Below are 13,273 nucleotides of genomic sequence, written 5' to 3'. Positions count from 1 at the left end.
TTTAGTTTTTTAAACTATATTTATTTTTAACTTTTTAGTTTGATATTCTTTAAAAGCATGTTTTTTTTAGTTTTTTAAACTATATTTATGTATAATTATCATAGGGAAATGAGTTACCGACACTACCTTTTACCATCTGAGATAACTATTTGGAGTTGCAACGTCACAAAGAAATAGTAAAGTCTCTCCGAAACATTTACAGTTAGATGTATGGATATAATATTAGAATTTACCGGGAAAAAAAAATCTTTTTTTTTTTTTTCGGCGTGGCCGGGAGTAGAGCCCACGATCACTGAATCCGAAAGCTGACTCCACAGAAATCGCGCGCCTTAGACCACTCGGCTAACGAACGTAATGAAATTGGTGGGACACTTTACAGTGATGGGCCACTCACTCTTAGTCGAAAGAGTTACAGACGGACAGACAAACAACATACAGGTGAAGCTAATATAAAGCATGTAAAAAAAGCTCCTAAATATGCAGCTTTGGTGTGGGAAATCAAAAAAAAACTTTAATTTCCTGCAGCCTTTTTCTATCATTTTTTTTTTTTTTTTACTCGGCTCATCAGTTTATAGTTGCATGTGGAAGTTATCTCTGGAAATGTCTCAGCTTACTTACTAACTTTAAAAATCAGTATTTACCTGTGAATTCTAGAAAATTTCTTTGCATTTGCTTGTGTTTAATTTTTTTTATATGGTGATGGGTCGAATATCAATTTTCTCTAATCCAAATCTGAAATTGGTATCCTAGAGAGTACCTCGAATATACTCCTCGAATCCGAATCTAGTGGTTAAGTGTCAAATATAAAATAATATACAATAAATGATAACTATGGTGTTGAAACATTCTACCTTTTAAATGGTTGTTTCACAATCAAAATTTCCAAAATCAATACATTTTCTAATTTTTATTTATTTAGTTACATTTAGTTACAAAATTGACCTGATAAACTTCAGATGTTATCGTTTGAATTTTTTTAATTTACGTGATTCCCCTAATATTTTTATTCAGATATTTATTTCTCAAATATAAAGGATTTTATGGGATTTGAGTAAGTGATTGGAGCATCCCTAGTTATATATTTATATTTAAAAATCACCCCTTGATAAAAAAAAAATTGGCTGTCTGTAAAGTCGGTTTACGGACGATAGTTTGTGACAACGTCGTAACAAAACGTTGATGAAATGATTGCATACCTTTATGAATAAAATTGAATCATTTTTATTGAAATATCACTATTTTGTATGGATACAAAAAAGGAGTGAAATGAAATCTACAATTTAATTGATAAATTTACTTTTATTTGCACTCATTAATTCAAATATGTTTATTACTTTAACGAAGAGATTTTTTTAACTATAACTTTTATACATGTTTGCTATTTAACTTCTTCCAATCTGTGTTATTCTGTTAAGGATAGGACGATGATAGGAAAAGTAGGAAAAGAATGGGAGTGTTTCAAGTTTAATGTGCCTCAGAAAAGTCAAATCGATGGTTTTTCCAATCGAGTGGAAGAGAGATAGATGCGGCGCAAGCGTACAATGAGCGCAACGGGACAAAGCGTAACGGGACACTTTTTCGTGCGTGCAGCCGGCGTTCATCGATTTATTAGACGTTGTCACGTCAAAAACTTAAACTAAGTTTTTGTTGAAAGGTTTAGGAAAATGCCTGAAATTGGTTTGCTAGGTGTCGGTAGATAGACACCCAGGATATGTCCACGCAGATAAAGTGTCACAGGCACAGACGGTTCGGAACGACCGGGGGGTCGGTTGTATCGCTTCGCAGACGGTGCCGATCCCGGCGGAGAGCGAGCTGCAGGCTCAGGTGGCGCTGCCGAGTCTGGCGTTCCCCTCGGACCACCTGGCGCTGGTGGCAGACCTGGGGTGGCGCCGGGACGCCGATGCCAGCGGCCCGTCGAGGCTGCAGGCGAAGCTGGGGGACCTGCAGGTGGCCCCCGGCAGGCGAAGAGCCCGCAAGCCTCGCGGGAGGAGCCGGGGAGGGAGAGGCACGGTTGCCGGGAACACGTAGTCGGGAGTACCTACCGTGTATCTAACACGTTGTTTTGATAACCAACTGTCTAAATTGTACTAGTACCTAAATATAATACATTTATACTAGCTGTGATACCCATCATTGGCGAGTTTAGATTTTTCATTTCGTCACATACTGTTGTGGTACATTTTGCTCGTATATCTTCGTCACTATGAAGATACCCGATATTATTATTATTGCTAAACAACTGTACTGTTTTATCAGATATTCAACTGGATAATTTAGATGAAAATTGTACAGGAACAAAAATCTCAAAAACTTTAATTATAAATTATAGTTAACTGCATGAACTCTGAATAAAATTTTACGCTTACTGCTTAGTGTAATGCTCTTTTTGGTTTTAGGGGGGAAAAAAATTGGTAATCGTATTTATTTTTGCCATTAGATTGAGTTCTGGTAACAATTTATTTTCTGACATTGAAAACCTGCACCAAATTTGAATTTTAACTCTAATAAACATAAATTTATAACTGTAACCCATGTTGATATTTCATCTAGTGAATATAAATATGCTACATATCATAACATAGTTCCTCAGAGCCCAAGGTCTTAACTTTTAGTTACCTTATGATTTAGTCATCTCTTCTGGCACAGCTCAGATTTTTTTTAGAACCGGAGGATTCTCTCCCTCCTCCCCCTCCTCACTCCAAAACTAAATTTTTTTTTTCTTGAGACAGAAACAAAATTATATCTTGATAAAAAATTCTTCAACACTACTGTAAGAAACCATGTAAAATGACCTTTTTGGTTCATGGCTGAAACTATTGCTTAGTGATGAAAACTAGATATTTTTTTTTTTAATAGCCAGATAAAATATTTCCGTGTGCACTAATTGGATATCATATGTGTGTGTGTGTGTGTGCCAAATTTCATTTCTGAAGTTGAGATTTTGTTTATTCTCATAAAACTATCTGATCTAGTCATAACTTTTTTGTTGTGCATTGAATGTGCAGGTGTCCATTTATTTTCATGACAAAATATAATCATACATATAACACGTTATTTATTGTAAAATATCTATGTTTAATTTTATTTCCTGCGAAAGGCTATAGTTTGTTACATTGTACAGTGGCTATTATAATTTTTTGCACACTTATTTATCATGTTATTCTGTTAAATAGTATTTTATGTTGTTTGTAATGTGGAATTCTTAAGCCAATCAGAGATACAGTTGAGCGGTCAAAATATGATTTAAAAAATATATATATTGCATTATTTGTATAAAGGCACTTTCAAAGTTGTTTACTCCTATCTGCTTGGTGTGTGTTCATTTATTATTCGAGTTATAGTGCAGGCCAATCGTATTGCTAGCTGGTATCCCTAGTGAAATGAAGAAGTGAAGCTCGGATAGGACTGGAAGAGCCGAACAGTAGGCGGAGCCCTGCGCAACTAATGGTGCTGATGCGGTTACACATCAACTGTTCTTGAAACATCATTGTTAGGGATAAGATTATGTGGTGAATTGCGATAAAACCGAAATAACACCGTATAGTACCAAAAGGCAAGTTAATGCACCACAAGGGCATTGCCAGCCGATGGCCATCTGATGGCCGGGGGGGCAAGTTGTGGGAAAAGTATGTATTTTTTTGCATTTGGCTACATTTTTTTGAATCTCTAGGGCTCTGGGGGGGGAGGAGGGGGGCGATGCCCTTGATGCACCATATAGCACCAAAATGCAAGTTAAATCATGGATATATAAGTAGCATTATACCAAAACTGAATTCAAATTATTAAAAAAGTAATCTTTTAATGTTTGAAATTCAAGGACTGGCATTATTTCCAAACAAAATTTGTTCCAAAGTGCATGGATGAGAAAAATTAATTTAACTTATTTTATTGTGCATTTATTATTGAATCACTTTCAAACCTCGAATTCTATTAGTAATTTATTTTTATTGTTCTGAATGTTTTTGACCAATCGTAAAAAATGCAGCATGTAAATTTTACCGCTATTTTGGTGGGTAAGTATTACAAAACAGCTTTTATAAAAATAAAAACTATAACTTCAAAATCCTGTATTTCAAAAATGAAGTTGGACTAAAAATAAAACCATGAAATCTTGTCTCTAGTCATTGTTCCTTTTTCTACGCTTGCCACACGGCTCCATCGTTCATTAAGCACTTCAAGGTCAACATATTTTGAATGATTTAAAAAAAAACTAGTAGAAAGTGCTGCATGCCGAAGAGATTTTTCAACCTTCTTGGCTGTGCCACACACTGGTATGCATCCCTTTTCCCTTTCACAGTGCTTACTCTTAATGTTCGTCCCCCTGCTCCCAAGATGCTTGGCCTGCACTAAACCTGTCTTCTTATGCTCGTTTCAGTGACATGTTAGATTTAGAGAGAGTACATAGATTTGTTTTACTCACAATCTCTTTTGCTCTCTGGGACTTATAAGTGTTAGTAGCAAATGAACCTAGGTCAAAAAGTGTTGGTAACACTCATATACGCAAAGAGAACGACTTGATGTTTTTTTTTTATTGTTACCTGGCGCAAAAGCAGACGTCTTGAAAAATACAATTGCGAATTAAGATTCATCTGCTGGTAAAACTTGTTAGGCAATACCGAATATCATGCCACTTATGATGAGAGCTTAATCAAATTATGTTGTATGTGTTTTAACGTAAGATCGTCAATACTAATATGCTGCATATAACCTGTAGTAATTAAATAAATACGTGTTAACAAAAACACTCTATTCAAAAAATATCATAAGAGGTAAATATATGATCATCATTATTGTAATTTTTAACGTAATACATAATTTATTTATTGTCCTTAAAACCGCAATACACGGAGCATTACAATCAACACGGAAGTAGATTATTGTGCAGAAACAACCAGCAGACGACTTGCCCTCGCAACTCTTCCTCAAGAGGAGGAGCATCTAGTGCATGACCCAAGTGACCTGAGAGCATCTAGCTCCCTCGAGTAACACGGCCATCCGCCGTAATGTTCCTTGCGAGTAAAATATGCAAGTGTGCGCCAAGAGTTAAAAAGGTCAAAAAAAGATACTTGGAATAAAACAAACCTCATAAGTAAGTGCAGTTTTCAGTAAGACAACATAAGATCTGCACCGTAGAAATTCAAGGGTGATGAAACTTAGGCAAGTTGATTATGTAACAGATCAGGGTGAACTCACTGTAAAAGAAAAAAAATGTATGTATGGAGTTCCTAGAAAAATATGAAAATCGAGAATGATTTATATATTATTCTTGTAATTAATTGAGATAAGAGTTGTATTGTACATTTCCTTTGATGGCAGATGTATTAAAATGCCTGTCAGAAATTGGCGTCGATCAGGATTTTCCATTTAGTCGGAAAAGGTGTGAAAAAGCCGTGCTCAGTTAAGTACTGAATGTATCAGCTGGTGACTTGTAGGCAAGCTTCACACAGCTAGTCAGTTTATGGATAGATTTAAACAAGTACTTGTACATAGGAAGAAATTTCAAAAACTGTGAAAATTTTGCCTAGGATAACTGGAGTTTCACTTATCAGTGATAAGTTGCATTGAGGAAGAAATGTTGCAATGATAACAACAAAATATGTAACTTGTATTTAGAAGCGTCCAGCTACATAATAATCTAGCTATTGACATGATAAAGTGAAAAGTATTTTTAATTGTAATAGTAATAATTATCTTTCACCCCAATTCCACCCATGGCTGTGCTCGAATAATGCCTTCTAAAAAATGCTTTCGGATACAGTAGAACCCTGTTATAATGTTCCTGCTTATTTTGTTTTCCTATTTATGTCATATTTTTAAAGTTCCAACATTTTCCCCGTAAGGACAATATATAGTAGAACCTCGTTTTTACATATTTCAAGGGACCAGGAGATAAATATGGTAAAATCGGGAAAATGTATAAAGAGGGAAGTGTTTAAAAAACATTTTTATTTTCACTACGGTGGAAAAATAAGCAAATTTACACCACAGTAAATATAATGTCTGAGATGCTTACGTTTTAATATATTAACTAGAACTTCATTATGTCAAATGGTGAAAATAATAAATCCATCCAATCTTGTGGTAATTCACAATTGTTTAAAGTTGAACATGAAAATTTTAGTTCTTGAGTAAGAGATGTGAATTTTGAAGCATCTCAAAATGTCCACTACTTATTGTGAGATTTTATTTCACAATTTATTTGTATGTTAACATTTAATTAATTTCAGATTTTTATCAGAAATAATTGTATTAAACAAACAGCTACTTTCAAAACGCTGGTTTAAGTTTAGGAACAGAAAAAGTTAAAAACATTTGCATTGCAATGTTTAGGAAATTCATTGCTTCCCATTGCTTTTCCAAAAAAATTTCTAATGTGGTAAAATGAACATCGCCGAACACACACGTGGACTCATATTTAGAGAATTTGCTATGTTGCTATAAAACTTATTTTAATAATGGCAGATTAATCCATTGTTTGTTTATGTAAAACACACATTTACAATTTTAATTTCATGTATAATACACTAAAGTTTAAAGGATAGAAATATCAAAATAAACTTAATTTTCGTTTTCACGTCACCAAAGTTTTGGTTTGTGGCCGTATGGTTTACAGTGGCATATTGCACAAAAGAAAGTTGTTTACATTGGCAAATGAAGCTGCAGTAACCAGACATTAGAATGGAGCATAAGGTCTAATTCTTGATGAGGGGTGTGAAGCCAATAGGGGAGGGCTTTGTACTATTCATACCAATATGGCAGCTGTTTGTTTACAAATGTATCAGCTGTACCTGTATTGGAGTTTAAATTTGAGAAAAATGCCAACTCATATCATTACATTTGTGTTATGAAGATTCTTTTCGGACTTTTAATATACATAAACATATTAATCAGTGATATTTTGGTATCATTTTCTTCCGAAAAGTTTAACTACAGTTGTTAATAAAAGCAGATACAAATATAATTAAACATCCACCATACTGGTATGTGAAAAAACAGAAGAAGAAAATGGGAGGGGGAGGCTTTACATCTGATGGCTAATGCTCCATCTGTATCCTTTCCTAATCTCTGGCTGTGAGCACAGATGTAGTAATGTATAATGATTAAACTTCAAGATATTTGTTTTCAACTAGTATTGTTCCGTCTAAACTTTACTTGGCATGGTATTAAATTCAACGCTGTTGCAACATAGACTGCGGGAAATGCTTTCACATAAAGCGGGAAAGCAATGCATTAATACTATATGGAAAATGACAGTGCAAGTAAAAGAGAGAAAAAAACAAATCGCAGGAATTAATAAATCCCGGGTATGTAAAAATGAGGTTCTACTGTATTTATTTCCTGATTGTAGTGTTTTACGAATAGTGCATTTCCTCTTTATATAGTTCATTAAATTCAAAAAAATGTTATAAAAACCTAACTATTCCAACACTTATGCCATCTGTTAAGTTTAACATGTAAAAGGTTTACTTTATACTTAACGTGCATTTTTGTTTACAATCACTCCTGTATCATGGATTTAGGTTCAAATAGGATTGTATGAGAAAACTAAATGTAAGTGTGCTGTAACACTATGAGCTACATGTTAGTGCTGGCTAATGCTGTGCATTCAATATATCGAAGGTACTTAATATTCGCAGTTACTTGTCTGTTGGAACCCTTGTCTTGGAGGGAAAAAAAAATTACAAATCCTTCCATTCTTTGCCATTCTTGTGTGTTTTCAAATGTATATACATAGTCCTATAATATTTTAGTTTGCCAACTGTTCAGCAATCAGTGGCGTAGCTAGGATTTGTGTATGGGGGGTGTTAAGAAGCATGGCCCCCCCATATTAAAGCGGGGGGTCTGGGGGTCCTCCCCCGGGAAAATTTGGATTTTAAGGTGTAATTAGTGCTATTTTAGCAGTTTTCGGTTCTTAAATTTAAATATTGTAATTATAAAAAAATTATTAATTTTAATATGAAATTTGTTTGAGTGATGAATAAGAAATTAATTAAAGATTTGGTGCTAAGGGGGGGGTTTTAACCCCTAAATCCCCCCCCCCCCCTTGGCTACGCCCCTGTCCGCAATGACAAGATTAAAAAAGGGTTTTCTTTTGCTGATGAAAAATTTAATTTTTTTCATTGTCATGAATCATGAATATTTTACAGAAATGTTGCAGTGTGTCTGTAAACACAAATAAAATAGAAGCTAGGAGCACAATGAAGTTAAATTTTTGTCTTGGTTAAGCAAATTCAAGCATTGACTATCCATCAATGGTTTTAAATTTGATTTTGTTTATATAGCTTGATGAGACAATTGGTTAAAAGTTCAAACCCTGACATGTGCTAAATTAATAATTCCTGCTTATAATGTTTTTTTTTTCCTTATGCCCTCTTGATAAACATAACCAGGTTCTACTGTAGTGCTTTATTTTCAGTATTTATAAAAGATAAACACATTAATCTAAAATGTAACACCTCTCCTCATGTTTCATGTTTTTTTTTTAAATTCTTTGTTACCATAATCTCAAAAAAAAAATTTGTTTGCGATATTATTAGTGTATTTCAATAAGACTTAATTATGCTTTAATAATATTGTTTTTTAGATCACATTTATTTTGTTTTGTGCTGTGTGTTTGAATAAGACTGATAACAGATTAACTGGACCCTATTATTTTTTGAGAAAAATAAATTACATATATTTATTTAGAATGTGTTTACAAGTTTGTTACTTTCTGTTGTTAAAAACTTTTTTTCTCCATTACTGTTAAATTTAATAAGCTGTAATTTACTGTCATAAATAAAATATATATCCCAACATAGGTGTTTTTGAATGTCTTCAAATGTTTGTGTTGTGTTTTATAAATAATTTAAAAGTATAGTTATGCTGCATGGATCCCAATGGCTGATTGATTATTTAGTTAAATTTTGCTCTGATGTGATTTCACCACTATGCGTACAGTGGTTGTTTACAATTGTTTTATGGAATTGATTTTGGCATTTTATTTTGTCTTATTTTATTGACATTTTGTACTACTGTTAATTACTCTCTTTTTTTTATTATTAGAGCATAAAATTCATTAAGTTATACAAAAATCTTATTGGATTCAGTGCTTACAACAAAACAAGTTTTCAGAGTTTAAACATGCTTCATGCCATATTTGACAAAGTTACTTTATCAGTACATAACAAAGCTGCCTTTTTCAATTTAATTACATTATTATTTGCATGTCTACTTATTCAATTAGTTTTTTTTTTCTGTCCTTTGAAAATTAATTCTTTTTGTTCAAAGTAGTACTGACAAGGTCGGGGGATTTGGTAGTATTTATAACGTACTTTTAGTGGGCACCACCGTGTCTAGGGGGCACGGACCCGGCAAGAAGACTCTGTCTCAGGCGTGACGTAGCCCGTGTGGCGGCGTGACTCGTTTCCCCCTTTCGCAATTACCTTAACCACGCAGTGGGATCTCAGGGCGCCCCACACGCCGACAGACAATACTCGAAGTACGCAAACACAATCGCCCTATGAAAACGCCTCGCGGCACGACAGGCACAGCTGTGGTCCAACCACCTCGATAGACGCACAAAGGCGAAGTCCTCGGAGAGCCGGAACGGAGCGTCTCTCTTCAGCTGGCGACGGGAAGCGACTGCGCGAGCAATGGCCGCAGAGGTAGCGGGGCGGAGAGGGGGGGGGGGGGGGGTGTTTGGCGCTAAGCGCCCTGAACGGTTACCCTGTCTCCCGTCGTGCCGCGGACGTGGTTAGTGATTGAAATGCATAAAAACTACAATAAATTTTAATATAAAAACATTTGGCACTTGGGGAACAAAACAAAAGATTTGCACAGTATTATTATATCTTGGGGAGCGAAGCACTGATTCTACAGCGCCCTCTTGCGGCGGCGCGCTATTTAAAACACGTCAGCCGGGAGGATTAACAGGAGGGGAGGGAGGTGGTGGCACATCGGGCTCAGATGGGCGTAGCCCTGGACGACGTCAATTGCCCCCTCCTAAAGTAGGCCGATGTGATGACATCTCCCGACCTTGAGTGGGCGTGGCATTGTTTACCTCGCGCTCCCTGTGGCAATGTTTACATTTCGCCAGCTGAGCAGCAGCTCCGTGCCCTTGGATGTCTCCTGGGTCGTAGGTTGTACCTTGGAGCGGGCTCGGGTGCTCCTCTCTCTCCTTCACCTGCCTCAGATTCTGCGGGTTCTTCCACGAAGACCCGAAAGTCTGAGTCCTCTATGGAATAGTGGAATGGCCACATCATCTCATGGCTGTCCGGCGACTCTGGTCGTTCGTCCGCTTCGTCTGGCGTCCATATCAGAGGCAAGGGCATACCGTCTCCTCTCGTCGACAGTTCGTCTGTTTCCGCGAACCTGCGGAAGGGAGAGTCCTCTCCGTCTGTCTCTGTGAACAGCTGTCTTGTCAGGCCCGTTCTGCGTGGGGCTGGAACTGGCGACTCCACTTCCACTCCTGGAAACCCCTGGAATCCTGCGCCCTCGTTGTCCATAGGGGTTGATGTCTCAGCATTGGCGTGATGTTGGTCCTCGGTAACTGTGGGGGTCACAGGTTCGCTTCCCTCTCCCTCAGGCCCTCCTTCCCCGCCTCCGTGCGCGATTCGTACATCATCCCGATGGTACTTCGCGGCACGACCACTCGGAAGTGTGACTACGACCGCGGTGGGGCCTGGTATGCGCAACACTGCTATGGGGCCGATCCACTTGGGTGCAAGCTCCGCACAGAAGTTTTGCTTTCCAGCTGAGAGTGGATGTAGACGCGCGTACACCATCTGCCCAGGTGTCAGTGGCGGCGGTGGTCGTGTGGTGACGGGTGTGTGTTGCGCCTAGTAGGCCGCCTGCCTGCGACGAGCCTATCCATGCGTCATAGCGATGTTCCGCCCGCGCTCCTCTGGGGTACCCTCCCTGTCCTCCGCGCATCTCTCTTGCACCCGGTACTGGCCGGGCAGGGGTAGGTTACGTCCTTGCACGAGTGTGGCTGGAGATTCACCGGTAACTGTGTTCACACGGCGCCGCAGGCAATAAGTGATTTCCGGAATGTGCGTGTCCCACAGGGTGTGGTCTTCAGCCAGCCGGAGTCTCAGCTGCGCCTTTATCTCCTGGTTGCGCCTCTCGGTGGGGTTAGCGCGGGGGTGGTACAACGGCGTGGTATGCGTCGTGACTCGCCACGCCTCGCATAGCTCCCTCCACTTCCGTCCCGAGAACTGTGACGCGTTATCCGTCAACACAGCGCGTGGGTAGCCCCAGCGCGGGAAAAATTCTGTGTCCATGGTGCGTGCAATGGTGCCAGCGCGGCAGTTTGACAGCGGAAAGGCCTCGACCCAGCGCGTGAAGCAATCCGTCACAACCAACAGGAATCTCTTCCCGCGCGCTGACCTTGGGTACGGCCCCATCAAATCCAGAGCGACCGTGTGAAATGGCTCGGATGGTCGCCGGGGTCTTTGTTGTTCTCGCCCATCGGCTCGCCGCGCCTTTCGCCGTTGGCAGTGTCGGCATCCTCGCACGCCGTCCCTCACATACTTGTTAACCCCGGGCCAAAAGAAGAGGTCTCGTACTGCACGTACAGTCTGATCCGTACCCGGGTGTCCGGCTAGTCTGTTCACATGTAACATTGTGAATATTTCGCGTCGCGTCACTGCGGGTGCAAATGTCCGCCATGGTTGTTGAGTGCCTGCGGTGCGTGCCTGTAACAATCCCTCGAGCACACGATACCCCTCGCACGCCGCCTCCCCGCACTGACGTATTAGCCCTTGCGTGTGTTCGTCTCTGCGTTGTGCCGCGCGCACGAATGCGTCTAGATCGTCTAGTTCCGCCCCTGGCGGTAGGGTAGGGGTATTGTTTACATCTGTGATCGCACACAGCGCCGCCGCCTGACTAAGTGTGTGTGGCCTAGGTGTCGGTGTGCCGCTCGTGGGTGGGAGGAGCTCGTCCCAGTCCGCATCGTCCCGCGCCTCTACCGTGTCGTCTGGGTTACGCGACAGCTCGTCGGCCAGCTCGTTCTGTTTGCCAGCGACGTGTTCCACTGTAAAGTCGAGTGCTTGCAGGACCATAGCCCACCGCGTCAATTTTGACCGCCGCCCCTGCATAGTGGCAAGCCATTTCAGGCACTGGCTGTCTGTCCGCAGTATGAAATGCTGGCCCTCTAGGTGTGGCCTGTACCTCCTCAGGGCCCACACCATGCCCAAACACTCCCTCTCATTCACACTGTAGCGTTGCTCTACTGCCCCGAACTTGGCGCTCGCGTACTCAATTATGCGAGGCTCGCCAGCATCTCCAAGCTGTAACAATATGGCTCCTATTCCCTGTTGGCTTGCGTCCGTTTGTACAATTATCTGCTTCCCTGGTTCTAGTCGGGCCAGCAAGTGACATTGCCTAAAATGCTGTTTCAATTCCTTGAAAGATGCTTGCATTTCCGTGGTCCACCGGTAGGATTTTTTTGGTGACAGCTGTTCGGTCAGTGGTGAGGCGATGACAGAGAACTCTGGTATGAACGCACGTAGCCAATTGGCCAGTCCGATGAACCATTGCAGCTGCTTACGAGTGTTTGGGATAGGCTTGTTTACAATGACAGACAGTTGTTGTGACGTTGGCCGATTCCCCTCCGCATTCACGACCAGGCCCAAAAAATCTAGTTCCGTTGTACCTACGTGACATTTCTCGGGGTTACATGTAAACCTGTGGGCGGCTAGTCGCTCTAGGATCAACGCGAGGTGGTGCGTGTGTTCGTTCCATGTCTGTGACCAAATGATGTCATCAAGATATGCGGCCGCGAACTTGCCCGCGTAGTCCCCTAATACACGCGTCATCATGTTCTGGAACGTGGCGGGTGCATCCTGCAATCCAAAGGGCATGGCGCAAAACTGAAACCGTCTGCCGCCCGGAGTCGTAAAAGCGGTTTAGGGCGGTCCTCTGGGCGTATGGGTACTTGCCAGTAACCCGCTTTTAGATCTAACGAGGAAAAAATCTTTGCATTACCCAACCCCGCGATTGTATCTGCGATGTTCAACAGTGGAGGTGGTGCGTTTACTGTTACCTTGTTAATTGGTTTAAAATTAACGCAGAAACGTAAAGTGCCATCTTTTTTTTTCCGCTAGCACGACCTGGAAGTTGTATGGGCTCTCGCTAGGCTCGATAATGCCATCTCGCAACATTTCCCTCACTTGATTCAGGATGGTCTGTTTCCCCGTGTGCCCGTAGCTGCCAGGAGGGATGAACATAGGGTTGTGGGGGTGAGTAGGAATAGAGTGCTCTGCGACCGTCGTACGTCTCAGCGGATCGG

The 13,273-nt window shown here is 40.5% G+C and overlaps 1 protein-coding gene across 2 annotated transcripts in view; it reads left to right on the top strand.

Moving 5' to 3' along the window:
- The window catches only part of LOC134536817 (2',5'-phosphodiesterase 12-like), a 151,483-nt gene extending 147,807 nt beyond the window's left edge, over window positions 1-3,676 (top strand). For both annotated transcript variants that reach the window (XM_063376798.1, XM_063376795.1), the window contains one exon: window positions 1,786-3,676. In XM_063376798.1, coding sequence (XP_063232868.1) covers window positions 1,786-2,028 — 243 coding nt within the window. In that variant the 3' untranslated portion in view covers window positions 2,029-3,676. The remainder of the gene's footprint in view (window positions 1-1,785) is intronic.
- Window positions 3,677-13,273: the final 9,597 nt, after the last annotated feature.

The sequence above is a fragment of the Bacillus rossius genome, chromosome 11 (assembly GCF_032445375.1).
Source record: "Bacillus rossius redtenbacheri isolate Brsri chromosome 11, Brsri_v3, whole genome shotgun sequence".
Classification (NCBI taxonomy): domain Eukaryota; kingdom Metazoa; phylum Arthropoda; class Insecta; order Phasmatodea; family Bacillidae; genus Bacillus; species Bacillus rossius.
The sequence above is the reverse complement of the archived record's forward strand: the minus strand, read 5'-3'. Positions and strand labels throughout refer to the sequence as shown.